The sequence below is a fragment of the Mus caroli genome, chromosome 10 (genome assembly GCF_900094665.2).
Source record: "Mus caroli chromosome 10, CAROLI_EIJ_v1.1, whole genome shotgun sequence".
In the NCBI taxonomy this organism is placed as follows: domain Eukaryota; kingdom Metazoa; phylum Chordata; class Mammalia; order Rodentia; family Muridae; genus Mus; species Mus caroli.
In genome coordinates this window covers 25,365,071-25,378,333 of record NC_034579.1, presented here as the reverse complement: position 1 = coordinate 25,378,333, position 13,263 = coordinate 25,365,071, and the positions used below count along the sequence as shown (strand labels likewise).

General features: G+C 37.7%; 1 protein-coding gene across 1 annotated transcript in view; it reads left to right on the top strand.

The window, feature by feature from the left end:
• Positions 1-13,263, top strand: part of Rspo3 (R-spondin 3) — an 84,679-nt gene that overhangs the window by 26,020 nt on the left and 45,396 nt on the right. The window contains exons 2-4 of the mRNA XM_021174776.2: positions 3,654-3,845; positions 5,522-5,668; positions 10,175-10,372. Coding sequence (XP_021030435.1) covers positions 3,654-3,845; positions 5,522-5,668; positions 10,175-10,372 — 537 coding nt within the window. The remainder of the gene's footprint in view (positions 1-3,653; positions 3,846-5,521; positions 5,669-10,174; positions 10,373-13,263) is intronic.

Here is a 13,263-nt window from a genome sequence, read left to right as displayed (position 1 = left end):
GGGAGGGTATAGGGCACTTTTGGGATAGCATTGGAAATGTAAATGAAGAAAATACCTAAAAAAAAAAAAAGAAAGAAAGAAGGAAAGAAAGAAAGAAAGAAAGAAAGAAAGAAAGAAAGAAAGAAAGAAAGAAAGAAAGAAAGAAAGAAAGAAAGAAAGAAAGAAGTCACAGCATGTCATTCACCATATAGAAACCTGTCTTGTCTACAGAATGCTTGGTGTGTCATGGTCCGCAAAAGGTTTCATAATCTAAATGCACCTTATGCCTCCAGTCTTCTTGACAGTCTGATTTGCTCCTTTACCTGAAACATACACAACCTTGTATCAAACTCATTCCAGTCTACTTGTCAACTGGAGCAACTGTGGTGTTACCTCGTCCTCCTCTAGCCTGGCATAGTCATGTATGTGCTGATAAACTCCAACTACTTCTAAAACAAAGTGGAAAGTCTTCTATGACACATCCCTTTCCTCTTTGGTGTCACAGTCTACAATGTCCATATACAACGGCAGTAGAAAGATATTATTTGACAAATATAATATATAAGGGAAAATAAACTTAATAGAATGGGGCAAAAGGGCAGGAGCATGACAAACTAAAATTCCTTTTTTTTTTTTCTTTTTTCTTGCCTTAGACTCACAGGGTTTCATGGCTGGAAGAGTTCTTACAGGCAATCTAGACCAAAGTTTTCTGTGGTTTCCATATAAAAAGTAAAAGGCCTTAAGATGAAGTTTGGGAAATTTGTATCTAGTTGTGCAATACTGACTATAATTTCAGTGATCCTTATACAGCATTCATGAAACCATTCACTACAGTATTGACCCTTAAAAACAGGATGCCAGAATCTGCACTTCAGAATTGTAATGTCTGGCATTTCCCATGGCTATGGCCATTGAATCTTTCCCAAAGAAACATATTTGTGCTCAAACATTGTTGCCCATATCGTAAATTCTCTGATTACAAACCAGTAAATCTCCACCAAAAAGCTGGGACAACTGAACCTTCCTTGCTCCTCCGAAACCTTCGTGCATAATGAAAATATGCAGAAAGACTTGTTTTTATCACAACTTGACTTGCATCATTTCACCGGGGAAAGTCTAAGAGTCTCGGGGATTTGAGCAAGGTCCTAGCGTATCCTACCATGCCACAGGAAGTTGTTGCCGATCATTAGACAAACTCAGACCTGACTCAGAAGTGTCTGAACATCCAAATCCAATGCTTTAAACGAAACATCTTAAGGAATTTGAGGCTCTAAAAGTGTAAAACACATTAATATTAATAACTAATCTATTTAAAGTAGTTTCATAATTCATAAAGGCTTGAGGTATATAAACTTTCAAAATCACATTTTCCTTAAAACACTTAAGTGGTAAGGACACATCAGTTTGGACCCTTTTCATTGAACCTGGAATCACTGCTTGACTGACCTGGAAGCCATTAGTTTCTCAAGTATGATCTATTTTTCCATAGATGGGTTTTGTGAAAATCTTTCACAGGTTTCACTTGGACTTCTAGATTCTGACTTCAGTTCTGATGGATTCTGAATACTTGCGGTTTTCCTATACCTTTCCTTTTGAGGGTATTTCCCTGCTTAAAATAGGTTCTCATTTTTCCCAAGCACTCCCCCACCCCTAGTCCCCTGTCATAAAAAAATGACCTTCCTTGGAAAGGAGTTTCTGGTACAAATCCCTCAGGTCCCATAATGGCAAACCCTCCTCACCCACTTTATAGGACTGCCCCACCCTACAAAAGAACAGGCACAGGAAAAGCAGCCCTCCCTTCCCCCACACATTTCCTCAGTTTATTTATGAAACATCTTGGAATGAGAGCGAGCTGCTTGTGGTTCCTGTGGCTTATTCAGGGATGGTTTCCTGCAGGCCAGGGGAAGCGGGTCAACTGAATGACCTCTATGGAGCTAACTCATATACCCCAACAGGAAGGATCTTTGTTATGGGTATCATTTCAAACTGTGCCTGGAGGGCTTTGTTGTTCCAATGAAGAGCTTAATAACCAATTATCACTGTGATTACAGACTAATATTATACTTGAAATATGAAATAATTCTCACAGGCTCATGTTTTGAATACTCGATCCCTAGCTAGTAGTAGGTGATAATATCTGGGGGAGGGATGGAGCCCTTAGGTGTGGCCTTGCTGGAGGAGAAAAAGTATTAATATGGGACCTTTGAAGTTTATTTCCCAGACCACAGGTTCTCCTCCTGTTCTCTGCTTCTTGGTGTGGCACCATAAGACTGGAGGGTTTGTTTCTGCAATAAAGAGCTTAATTATCAGACATCATTGCAAATACAGATTAATAGTGTCCATATCTACTGATGTTTATGCCTTTCTCTATCAATAAAAGATGTCAGAAATATGCCAAGATACCTTTAGATACCTGTGTGTCAATGTTGGCTTCTCAACGGAAGATGGTTGACTTCCTAGAAAGTCCTATACAGGATTAGCATTATATTTGAATACAGAATCCACTGGGAAAGACGATAACTTTAAACACAGGCTACATGCAGCATGCTCCTTACTTGGTTCAGTCAGGTAACACGTAATCAATTCCCATAACCAAGTTAACTGAGAGGAGTTCAAGTAAATGATGCCTCTAGTCTTTGTTTGCGTGTGTTCAGACTTGCCCAGGAGCACCCTTACGTCATGCATTTATGACTTCGGAAGCCAGGAGTGTGAGGCCAGTGACTCTTCCCCATTTACTTGAATGAGTTGAATTAATGGGGGTGGGGACACAAAAACTCTAGGGCTTTTCTCCCAAAAAGCCAAAGTAGTAAACACAAATTCATATAAACTTACTGGTAAGACTTAGATGCAAAGTTTTACACTGTATCAAATTTAATGGTAAGAAGAAATATTTCAGAAAAGCACCGGGCAGTGGCAGTATGCTAATGTAGTTTCCGAATTAGTTTGAGTTGTATTAAAGAGTAAAGTATTCTCTTAGGTCAAAGTTGAAATAGATGTTCCAGACCCAAGGTCTTTGTTCAGTGTCTTCACTCAAGTGCATGTTATTACACTTGCTGCTGAAATCAGAGACATACTTATCGTCTGTGACACACACAAAATCAAGCCAATTTTACCAGTTTCATTGCAACAAAAAAATAAAATAAAAAATAATAAAATAAAATAAAACAGGGGCTGAGAGATGGCTCAGAGGTTATGAACACTGTCTGATCTTCCAGAGTTCCTGTGTTCAATTCACAGCAACTATGTAGTGTGTCAATCTCTCTATACTGCGAACTAATGCCCTCTTCTGCATTCAGGTGGCTGCTAGAGCATTAATATACATAAAATAAATAAATAAACCTTAAAAAACCCACAAAATTGTCAAACCCTATTTTCCTGCATGTTGATTCAGTAATTCCATTTTCCTGAGATTTTGAAATGAATCATTTGGATGAAATATATTTTGAATGTTCAAAGGCACAAAGATATGAAATTTCAAATTAAAAATATTACATATGGTTAAGGAAAATTCTGGGCTTAAAAAACAAGTAGGAAAAAAAAAATCTTATCTCATTTGCCCACTATCACCAAGTCAAAAAGTAATTAAAGTAAAATACACACAGAGAGGGAAATGTTATTGAATCTTATGTCCACAGTCTAACCTCTCTTTCTGTCTCTCTGCTTTGCCTCCGCAGTGCATCCTAACGTCAGTCAAGGCTGCCAAGGAGGCTGTGCAACGTGTTCAGATTACAATGGCTGTTTGTCATGTAAGCCCAGACTGTTTTTTGTTCTGGAAAGGATTGGCATGAAGCAGATAGGAGTGTGTCTCTCTTCGTGTCCAAGTGGATATTACGGAACTCGATATCCAGATATAAATAAATGTACAAGTAAGTAGCCACACCCCTCTATAGTTCTCATTTTCACCTCATCCCGAGAGATTTCTCCTGATGAGAAGAGCTCCTAAGAAATCTAAAATACTCAAAAAATAAGTACTAGTTACATAAGATTAGGAAAAGACACACATAGACTTAGCCCTCAGGACAGGAACATTTTCACTACTAACTTACAAACATCACTCAAGTTTTGTTTTTGTTTGTTTGTTTGTGTTGGATTAAACACCCTAAATCCAGGAACAGGATTATTATTCCTAACTGGCCCTATAGGAAATGACTATAGGTATCAGAACCAATCGAGTTCCCACTACATTATAAATATCCAAGCATTCAGTAACTGGAAGAATTATTTCAGCTATTTTGGTTTCTATAAGTTTCCAGTATAGCAATGAAAATATTTGCAGGTTGGAAATCAAGTTTATGAGGACTGTCACCCTGGCCTCAATATTCCAGCTTCAGCAATGGAAACCAAGTGGCATTTGAAAGGTCCAAATGAGGAAATATCCCTTCTCTCAAAATATCATGTGTCCTTCCACCAGTGGCTTCTTCCCTGCTTCACTGCTGCCTACCTCAGAGTGTCCCAGGCCAGAATCTGTCTGGACAATTTTGTTCCTCACTGGCTCTTCTGGGAATTTCAGAAGCTGCTTGCTCTCCCATTCAAGATTTTAAGGGCATCCCTTTTCTTAGTGAGGTAGTGTAAGGTCCACTCCTCCAAAAGAACTGGCCTCGTCCATTTGTCAGTCATCTGTCTGTTCTGGCTTTCCTACATTTATCTGGGCTATTGTGATTCTTGTTTCCCAGAACACTTACAACTCTAAAGCCAACTGTTCTTCAGCTTGCCTGTGTGGTTGATTGAGTCACTGCTAGATTTGAGCCTCAGCTATAGCACTTGTGAATGAGAGTCATTATCGTGACTACTGCATTGGTTTAAGCTACCATTTTGGTAGCAATGTTGCAAAATACCCATAACAATCATGGTTCATGGTAATTATTACATAGGAGTCAGTTGCTGAAATTGTTTACTCTGTCTCCTACTACAAGGTGATCTTTGTGAACACTGGGCATCAACCCCATGAATGGGATCAACTGGTCTCTACAGTTTTTGACATCTAGTAGACAGTTAAATATTGAGTGAACAAATGATCCTTGAGAACAGTATAAATGGATTATTTCAGTGTATGTTATTCAAATAAAACAGCATTACTATCACTTAATGCAAAATGCTACTTGGACAAATGGACAAGTTGAGAGCTTCTTATATGAAACACCAGGAAACAGGGGTGATAGATACAGAGGGTTTTGGATTTGAGAATGGTTGTGTAGACATTACTGGCCAAGTATCCCTAACCTGAACATCCAAAATCTATAACATTTTTTAACATGATGTCAGTCACCAAAGTGTCTCAGATTTTAGAAACTCTGTATTTTAGATGCTGGAAATCAGGGGGCCCCAGCATATGTTACAAAGGTATTTGTGTGCTACAATCCTACAATTTTTAAAGGATGCATATCAATGAGATGGCTTTGGGAGAGCCCTCAATTCAGTCTAGCAAAATAACACTGAACACTGAAGCTAATGCCAAAGTTGCATGTACAGTAGGAAGATGATGCAGCAGTAGTTTGGAGAACATGACAAAGTGACAATTATTTTTCTGTATTTTTCCTTTCAGAATGCAAAGTTGACTGTGATACCTGTTTCAACAAAAATTTCTGCACAAAGTGTAAAAGTGGATTTTACTTACACCTTGGAAAGTGCCTTGACAGCTGCCCAGAAGGGTTAGAAGCCAACAATCATACTATGGAATGTGTCAGTATTGGTAAGGAAGGACTCTAAGATTTATAATGGGTGAGAAACACGTCAGATGACAATGGCAATCTTTCACAAGATCCTGAGAGGCTATATCTAATAGGCCCTATCCATCTTTGTTTATAAGATACTATCCCAAACCTATGTTCACATAGCTACATCGTGCATGTATTGTGGGTAGTTTAAGAGTGTTCTGCTACTTGTTAAGGATGGCTCATAATTGTTTTGAACTACTCTGATCATCAAATATTTCTTACATTTCAGAGAAACAAAGCAAAAGATGAGGGAGAGAAGGAAGGAAATGTGTGAGTGGGACAAACTTAACTGATTTCTACTTTAAACCAAGATTTAAAAAAAAAAATCTCTAAATTTGATAACAACCCATAATGAAATTGTTTTCCATATGATGGTATTTTTTTTCTTGATATTGCCCACTAATGCTGCTGTGGTCTTATTGTCTAAGTATTAAACACAGAGAAGAGAGAAAATTTTGGACTCCCTCAAGCTGACAGGATGAGACAGTGCAAACTTTGATTAATTATAGGCCTGGTTTTCTGGAGAGGGGGTTCCTCAGACAAGTTGTCTGTCTAAACAACAGATCCTGGTTGGACTATGTTTTCCCTCTTTTAAGTGTTACACAGCTACTAGAGCTATGGGTTTGATGCAGTTGTGGAACAGATGCTAACCCAAATGGGAAAACAGAAAAAGAGAACTCCAAGTCCCTTGGGCAGTGGCTGCAGAAACCTTTGATGCTGTCCTATGCTGGTGTGTGTACACAGAGCCTCCTGATTCAATACAAGATAGTTTCCAGGAGTGCCCCAGGCTCCCACAGTGTGCTTCTGTTATAATTTAAGGTGTTGAACAAATAATTTAAGTTGGTGGCTCAACCATTTCCAGATAAATGCAACTTTTATGTCTATACATTCTTTTTTGGCAGAAGGAAAATAATAGGTGATATTTAAAAGTTAGCCGCAGAAATGCTGGGAAACAGTAATCTCAAATTAATCTTGACTCTTTTTGCTTCAAACTTCCCTAGTCATGAAAAACACAGAAAAACAACTTAGGAAAGGGGTAAAGTTGTCCCCGAAAGTTCTTCTGGTCTAATCATCCAAAGGGCTGATGATTAGAGATAATATGTTCCAAACAGTGGAAACAATGGGAAACACTCCACTGAAATATTAAAGTGCAGATACCAGAAACTTGTAGGATTTCTTTACTGAGGAGAAAGGACAGATATTTAAATTTTGTTAGTTGTTAAAGGTGTAACATTCAGCCTTTAAAAGCTAAATGTTCTCTAAGAGTTTCTTATCCCAGAGTGTTTAACATTCGGCACTGTGGGACTAGTCTTCAAGGAAAATTGGGTTTTATATCCTCAAAGTTACCAATTCTATTTCTTTCCATAAATTTTAGATGGTGATTATACAATTAAAATATCACTAGCTGCCCAAAGGCCATTTATTGAACAAATGACCTAGGACAGAGTTGTATTGCAGATGGGCAATTTCATCAGGACTGGCTCCTTTAGCCTGTTCCCTAAGAGAAAAACCTATCTTGGTAGTCAGTCCTTATGCATAGCATGTGCTGGCTTGCCCAAGACTATCAGGGAAAATAATGGCACCCTTCACTACACAAAAGACAATCAAAGGATGGAGGTGCAGGACCCAGAAAGCTGAGATGTGGAGCGCAAAACACACCATAAATTCCAGTGCTGATTTAGAGCTCTTCACTGCTTACCAGTAGTGTATCTTTCCCCTGCCCAGAGCTGTTAGTTAATTTTTTTTCTACTTAGAAGGTAAACTGAGTAAATAGATTTCAAACAAAAAACTATTGCCCACGTATAGAGGTGGCATGAAAGATCATTGTAACAATGTATCCAGTCCTCATGGTTTGCAAATCAATTTAGCCTACATTTCTACCTTTATAAGAGGGCATATTGTTTCCACTTTGGACTTGAGGTATTTGCTTCCCCTCTGCAGTGTAGTTCTGTTTTCCTCATTGTTCCTCTTGGAAGTCACAGAGGGGGCCAATGTATCACTGTAAACACAGAGACTTGGAGCTCATACCCTAGCTATATCTCCTATTGGACATGCCACCAGTGGCTGAACCCAAGTTGGCCCAGTCCCACCTCTCACCCCCCACACCCACACCCATACTTTTACTGTGAATTTCACTACATCTCAGGTGGCAATGAGTCACAGTCTGACTCTTTCTAGGGTCTAGGGCTCATTAATTTTTCTCAGATACTTAGTTCATTGGGCAGAAGAAGGAAGGAAGGAAGGAAGGAAGGAAGGAAGGAAGGAAGGAAGGAAGGAAGGAAGGAAGGAAGGAAGGAAGACAGCCTCTGAGGTTAAGATCCTTCTTAAGCATCTTTTTAACAAAGTTATATCCCAGTTTTAAATTGTTCATGTAATTGAAAATGCACTTAAACCACTCTTTGAGTTATATCTATCATTTTTCTAACCTTTCCATTTTTATGAAAGTATTATATTTGCTACATTATCAGCCTTTTAAGGTATTTCTGAAGGAAAAAAATCCCTTCCTTTAATATGGGTTTTAACTATCTAATCTCATTAGTTATATTTTTCCTTCAATAGAATTATCTAAGATTAAATCAGAATTTCATCTTAATAACCAATCATTTTCTGGTTTTTAGATCAGTAATTACCTATGTTTCAATTTTTCAATTCTGGTTTCATAAAGTGAAAGTATGTATTTGATTTTATCACCTTTGTTGTGAAAGACCAACAATATTTTGGCTTCCAAATTAAATAATGCTTTCTTTTCTAATTTGTCCTCTTAATTGTAGTGATAAATACAGACACAAAGTTAACATACAGACTAATATTTCTCTTTCTATTCGCCTTCTTGGAGGCTTTTTAATCTATATTACTATTTGATGATTAACTTGGAGAAAGGGTGCTAGGAGGTAAGGTTCATAAGTGGCAAAATGTTATACTATTAAAGAGTGTACTTGCTTTATTCCCTGACCGAATCACAATGGTATAGATAAATGTGGAGTTTATTTTGAAGATGATTCAATAGAGCTCATTTAAGTTTACTAAAACAAATTCATTTTTATATGACTCTGTGCTGCACTTGGGTGCCTGCAAGTGATAAAAATGCCTATAAAAATGAAGGACATTTTAATCCTCTAGATTTAAAAGAAAAAATTAATTAAAAATTACTTTCTTATATCTAGAGGTTTAATTTTAAGTCTCTAGATCACTTAGGTTATTGTTCTTAAGGTGGTCCTCAGAGATAGCCTTCTTGTATAATAACACCCCACTAAGTCAGAAGACAGCGCAAGAGGTTACCAGAAACATGTTTCTGTGGAGACAAGCTGTACTATCTGAAAGGTTTACAATTGGAAGCCACTTCTATTGTTGTAAGTTATGGTGTTTCATGGTCGTAAAAACAGGAACAGCATTCTAAAAACCAGCCAGGAGAGCACAGCCCTGTACTACTAGAAATCAGGAGACATAGACGTGAGGATCATGAGTTTGACTCTAGGCTGGACTGCATAAAGACACATTGTTGGAAGGAAGGAAGGAAGGAAGGAAGGAAGGAAGGAAGGAAGGAAGGAAGGAAGGAAGGAAGGAAGGGGAAGGAAGGAAGGGAGGGAGGGAGGGAGGGAGGGAGGGAGGGAGGAGAAAGAAGGAAAAATAGCACTTTCGGAATGTCATTAAAAGTACAAACATCTGCTACAAAAATCCAGGAAAAGTATTAATGAAAAGCAGAGAAACTAAACTCACACAAAGGAAACAAATCTTCACAACAGCTTCAGAAGGGCACACCCTGCCCTTTAAGCACCACGCAAGGACATCCAGACCAAACGCAAGTTATTAGCTGTCACTGACCAGAAGTTCGCTAAAGTTAGAGATGCTGCTGTGAATTAACTAAGTAATAAATAACGTTTAGGTATTCCGCAGCATGGGAAACAGAAAGGGCACTGAGTCTAGGACAAGGACCTGGATAGTCCTTTCTGCCTGCCATCCTCTAGCACAGATGCTCTCAAACCAAATGATGCTACCATGTCTGCACATAACATCTTCTGCATTAAGGCAGCACATCTGCTCCAAGCTAGAAACGTCATCAGAAGGCTAGGGTGGGGTCCAGAATCCTGTGCTTTATCAGGCCCTTCAAATAATTCTGAGATCTGCAAACATTTAATTATCTAGTCAACAATCAGAATATCCCTCGAGCTCTAGTAAGAATCACTCACTTCTTACAGCAGTGTTAGGAAATTTCCAAAACGTTCATTAGGTGTGCCTGGGTTAACCAGGTTCACCGTAGAATTCCAATTCAGTGAGAAGAAGCTGTCCCAACAACATATGTACTAAAAAGCATTCTATGTCTGCCCCTTATTTATGTTATCTTGCCCAACTATGATAAGCAGAAGCTATTCTAGAAACTTAGATGTGTTGAAGGGATATGTTGTGTTTGTTTGTTTGTTTGTTTGTTTCACTGATAATCCTGCCTGTGCTTGGGAGCCAACTGAGACTTTGTTTGGTTGCAGTACACTGTGAGGCCAGTGAATGGAGTCCATGGAGTCCATGCATGAAGAAAGGAAAAACGTGTGGCTTCAAAAGGGGGACTGAAACACGGGTCCGAGATATACTACAGCATCCTTCAGCCAAGGGTAACCTGTGCCCCCCAACCAGCGAGACAAGAACTTGTATAGTACAAAGAAAGAAGTGTTCAAAGGGAGAACGAGGTACAGACTCACTAACACACCATTCTTCTTTGAATGCTCCCAATCTGATCCATATTTCACTTTACATCTTATGGAATAGTTGGCCATATTCCTAATGGCAGAAGCTCTATAATGGGTAGGAAAACAACACTCTGGATCTAAGTTACACTTTATAGATCTGATAAGGGTTTTTTTCTTTTTAGTAAGGAACCTGACCTCAGCTCTTTAGTGTGATAGTATGATAAATGAAGCCCAAATCAAGAGACTACTATAAGTTTTTAGGCTTGATTTTTTTTTTTTTTCTGTGATCTGCCTTGTTAATGCCCAGGAACTTTTGGGAAGTTTCATAAACACAAGGTAAACATCATCTGTTGTGAGACCATAACAAAGGGACATACCCATACCAAAGGAGACATTCTCTACACAATTGCTTACAAATTAAAATAGTGCAAATGTTTCTAGGTTTCACAGTTTGAAGTAAAGGGTCAAGACCACTGGGGACATTCTGTCACCATGTTGCTGTTCTAGACTTTTGTAACAGGGTGCATAAACTATTAGACCAATATTATTTATTTCAAAATTTGTTAAAATCCTATAAGCACCAAGGAGAAACTTACCACTGAAGATAATGCATGAGTGGAAATCAATTTCATTTAGAACTACAGTTGCTGATTTTTAAATGATCATCCCCATATTTCTTAATCATGTCCTCAGTACCACTGCCTGCAAATATGTTGTATATCTTTAACTAATTATAGATAATTTTCTAGTGAGCCTATGAATGGCCGTCTCCACAAGCTACTTGTCATTTGACAGGAGTTGAATATATCTGCAGATGAACTTCCTTCGCTTATGTCAGTCTTTCACTAATTCATTCGACATACTTTTATTAAACTCTCACTTCTGTGGCCACATATCATGTGAATTCCTAAAGATTCATAGCTAAATAGAATCCTCTCTGAGAGTACTGTGAAGTTAAATCCAAAGTCCGAAGGGAAGCTGGGATGTTTGAGTAGATGATCATAAACAATATCACGTAGTAAAGCAGTTTCTTAGGATCACAGAAGAGGACACTCTAAACATGAAAAAGTAATTTTGTTTATAGAAAAAGTAATTTTGATCACCTGAGTTTTTACAAAATATTTTTTATCATATCAATAGAATTAATTGCCCACCATGAGACTATATAGAATCTTCCATTACCACTGGAACTCAGAACTAGCGTACTAAAATTTTTGGAAATATGAGTTATATTAAAGAGAATATCTAACTTTTTAAATCTGTACGAAGTTTTGGTTAAAACTTCATTTCAGAAATGCAAGTTGGCTAGTGAAAACGGTCTTTTTAGCATTTGTTATCAATTAATTTAAAAGTCTTAGATTTTGAAAGTTGGCATTGGAAGTCAACTGCTTGAGTACTCTATTGGTATGCTCCCATAACCACAGAGTTACTTCTGTTTACTAAAGATCTTGAAATTTAATGAGCTACATCTGGCCTTCACCATGTTTTGTTTCTATAAAATCTACAGCATTAACTGGTATTAAGTATATTTTCCTTCAAGAATATAAATGAAATGAAGCTTATTCCATAGAGAAACTAAATTATATTATATTATCTCTTTTATTTGAGAATATGCCCTTATAATATACTTCTCACTGCACTTGCCATAAATATTGATGTCATAAATGCCACTTCTTAAGACTAGCAGCTAGAAGAGAAGTCATGCCATAAAGTTGTTTGAGTATCAACCTGTATCTGAAGTGTGAACTTAAATTTTTGTTTCTGATCTTTATTCCTCCCTTCCAAGGGTACCACATCATTTTACATTCACAAAATTAGATTTATGGAAATATAACAGTATAAATGTTTTATTATTTCTCAAATTTGATAATACATGTACTAGCAGGAATTGTTGATTTCCTGGAACAACATTCCTTGCCCCACTCCACTTTTCCTTACTCTTCGTGTTTTTATCAATGAGCCTGTTTCATTTTTTAAGGTAGGTTGGAAATATAAGAAAGAAATAAAATCATGCTCCTAATTCATCACCTCCTTATCACTTTTCATAAATTCTTTTAATGTCTACTTATCGAATATATTACTTTAACACGGGATGGGGAAGGGACTGTGTGAGAGAGGGACCAGGATAGGGGACAGCAATTGGAATATAAAGTGAATAAATAAATAAGTTAAACAATAAGAAGTCAAAGAAACATATAGCTATGACCTGTGTAGTGCTTTCCATAAACTATATAGGGCATGGGAACATTACCCAACTTTTCACTTAGCCTTAGATACACAGTTATAAAATATGTGTGGTATACCGTAAAGTATTTTGAAAAGTAAATGCTAAGAAAAATAAACACACTTAGAAAGGCTACCAACAGGCTAAATTGACTAGAAGACATAGGAGTTAGTATATCTAGACTAGCTAATCATTTTTATCTCAGAATCATAAACATAAGAAACCTTCAGGCAGTTTAAGAGATAAGAACTATAAAATGATAAGCACAAGATCTACCCACCAGCATATCTATTTACTGCCTAATTGCTCTGATGTCAGGGCTTAGAGTTGTATAAAACAGGAAGAGTCCCTTAATTGTATAGCTTCACCACTGAAAGACGGGTGAAGCAAATGGCCTGGTGGGTTTGTTTTGTTTTGTTTTGTTTTTTTAATATTTTTATTAGGTATTTTCCTCAATTACATTTCCAATGCTATCCCAAAAGTCCCCCATACCCTCCCCCCACTCCCCTAAACACCCACTCCCACTTTTTGGCCCTGGCGTTCCCCTGTACTGGGGCATATAAAGTTTGCATGTCCAATGGGCCTCTCTTTCCAGTGATGGTCGACTAGGCATCTTTTGATACATATGCAGCTAGAGTCAAGAGCTCCGGGGTACTGGTTAGTTCAT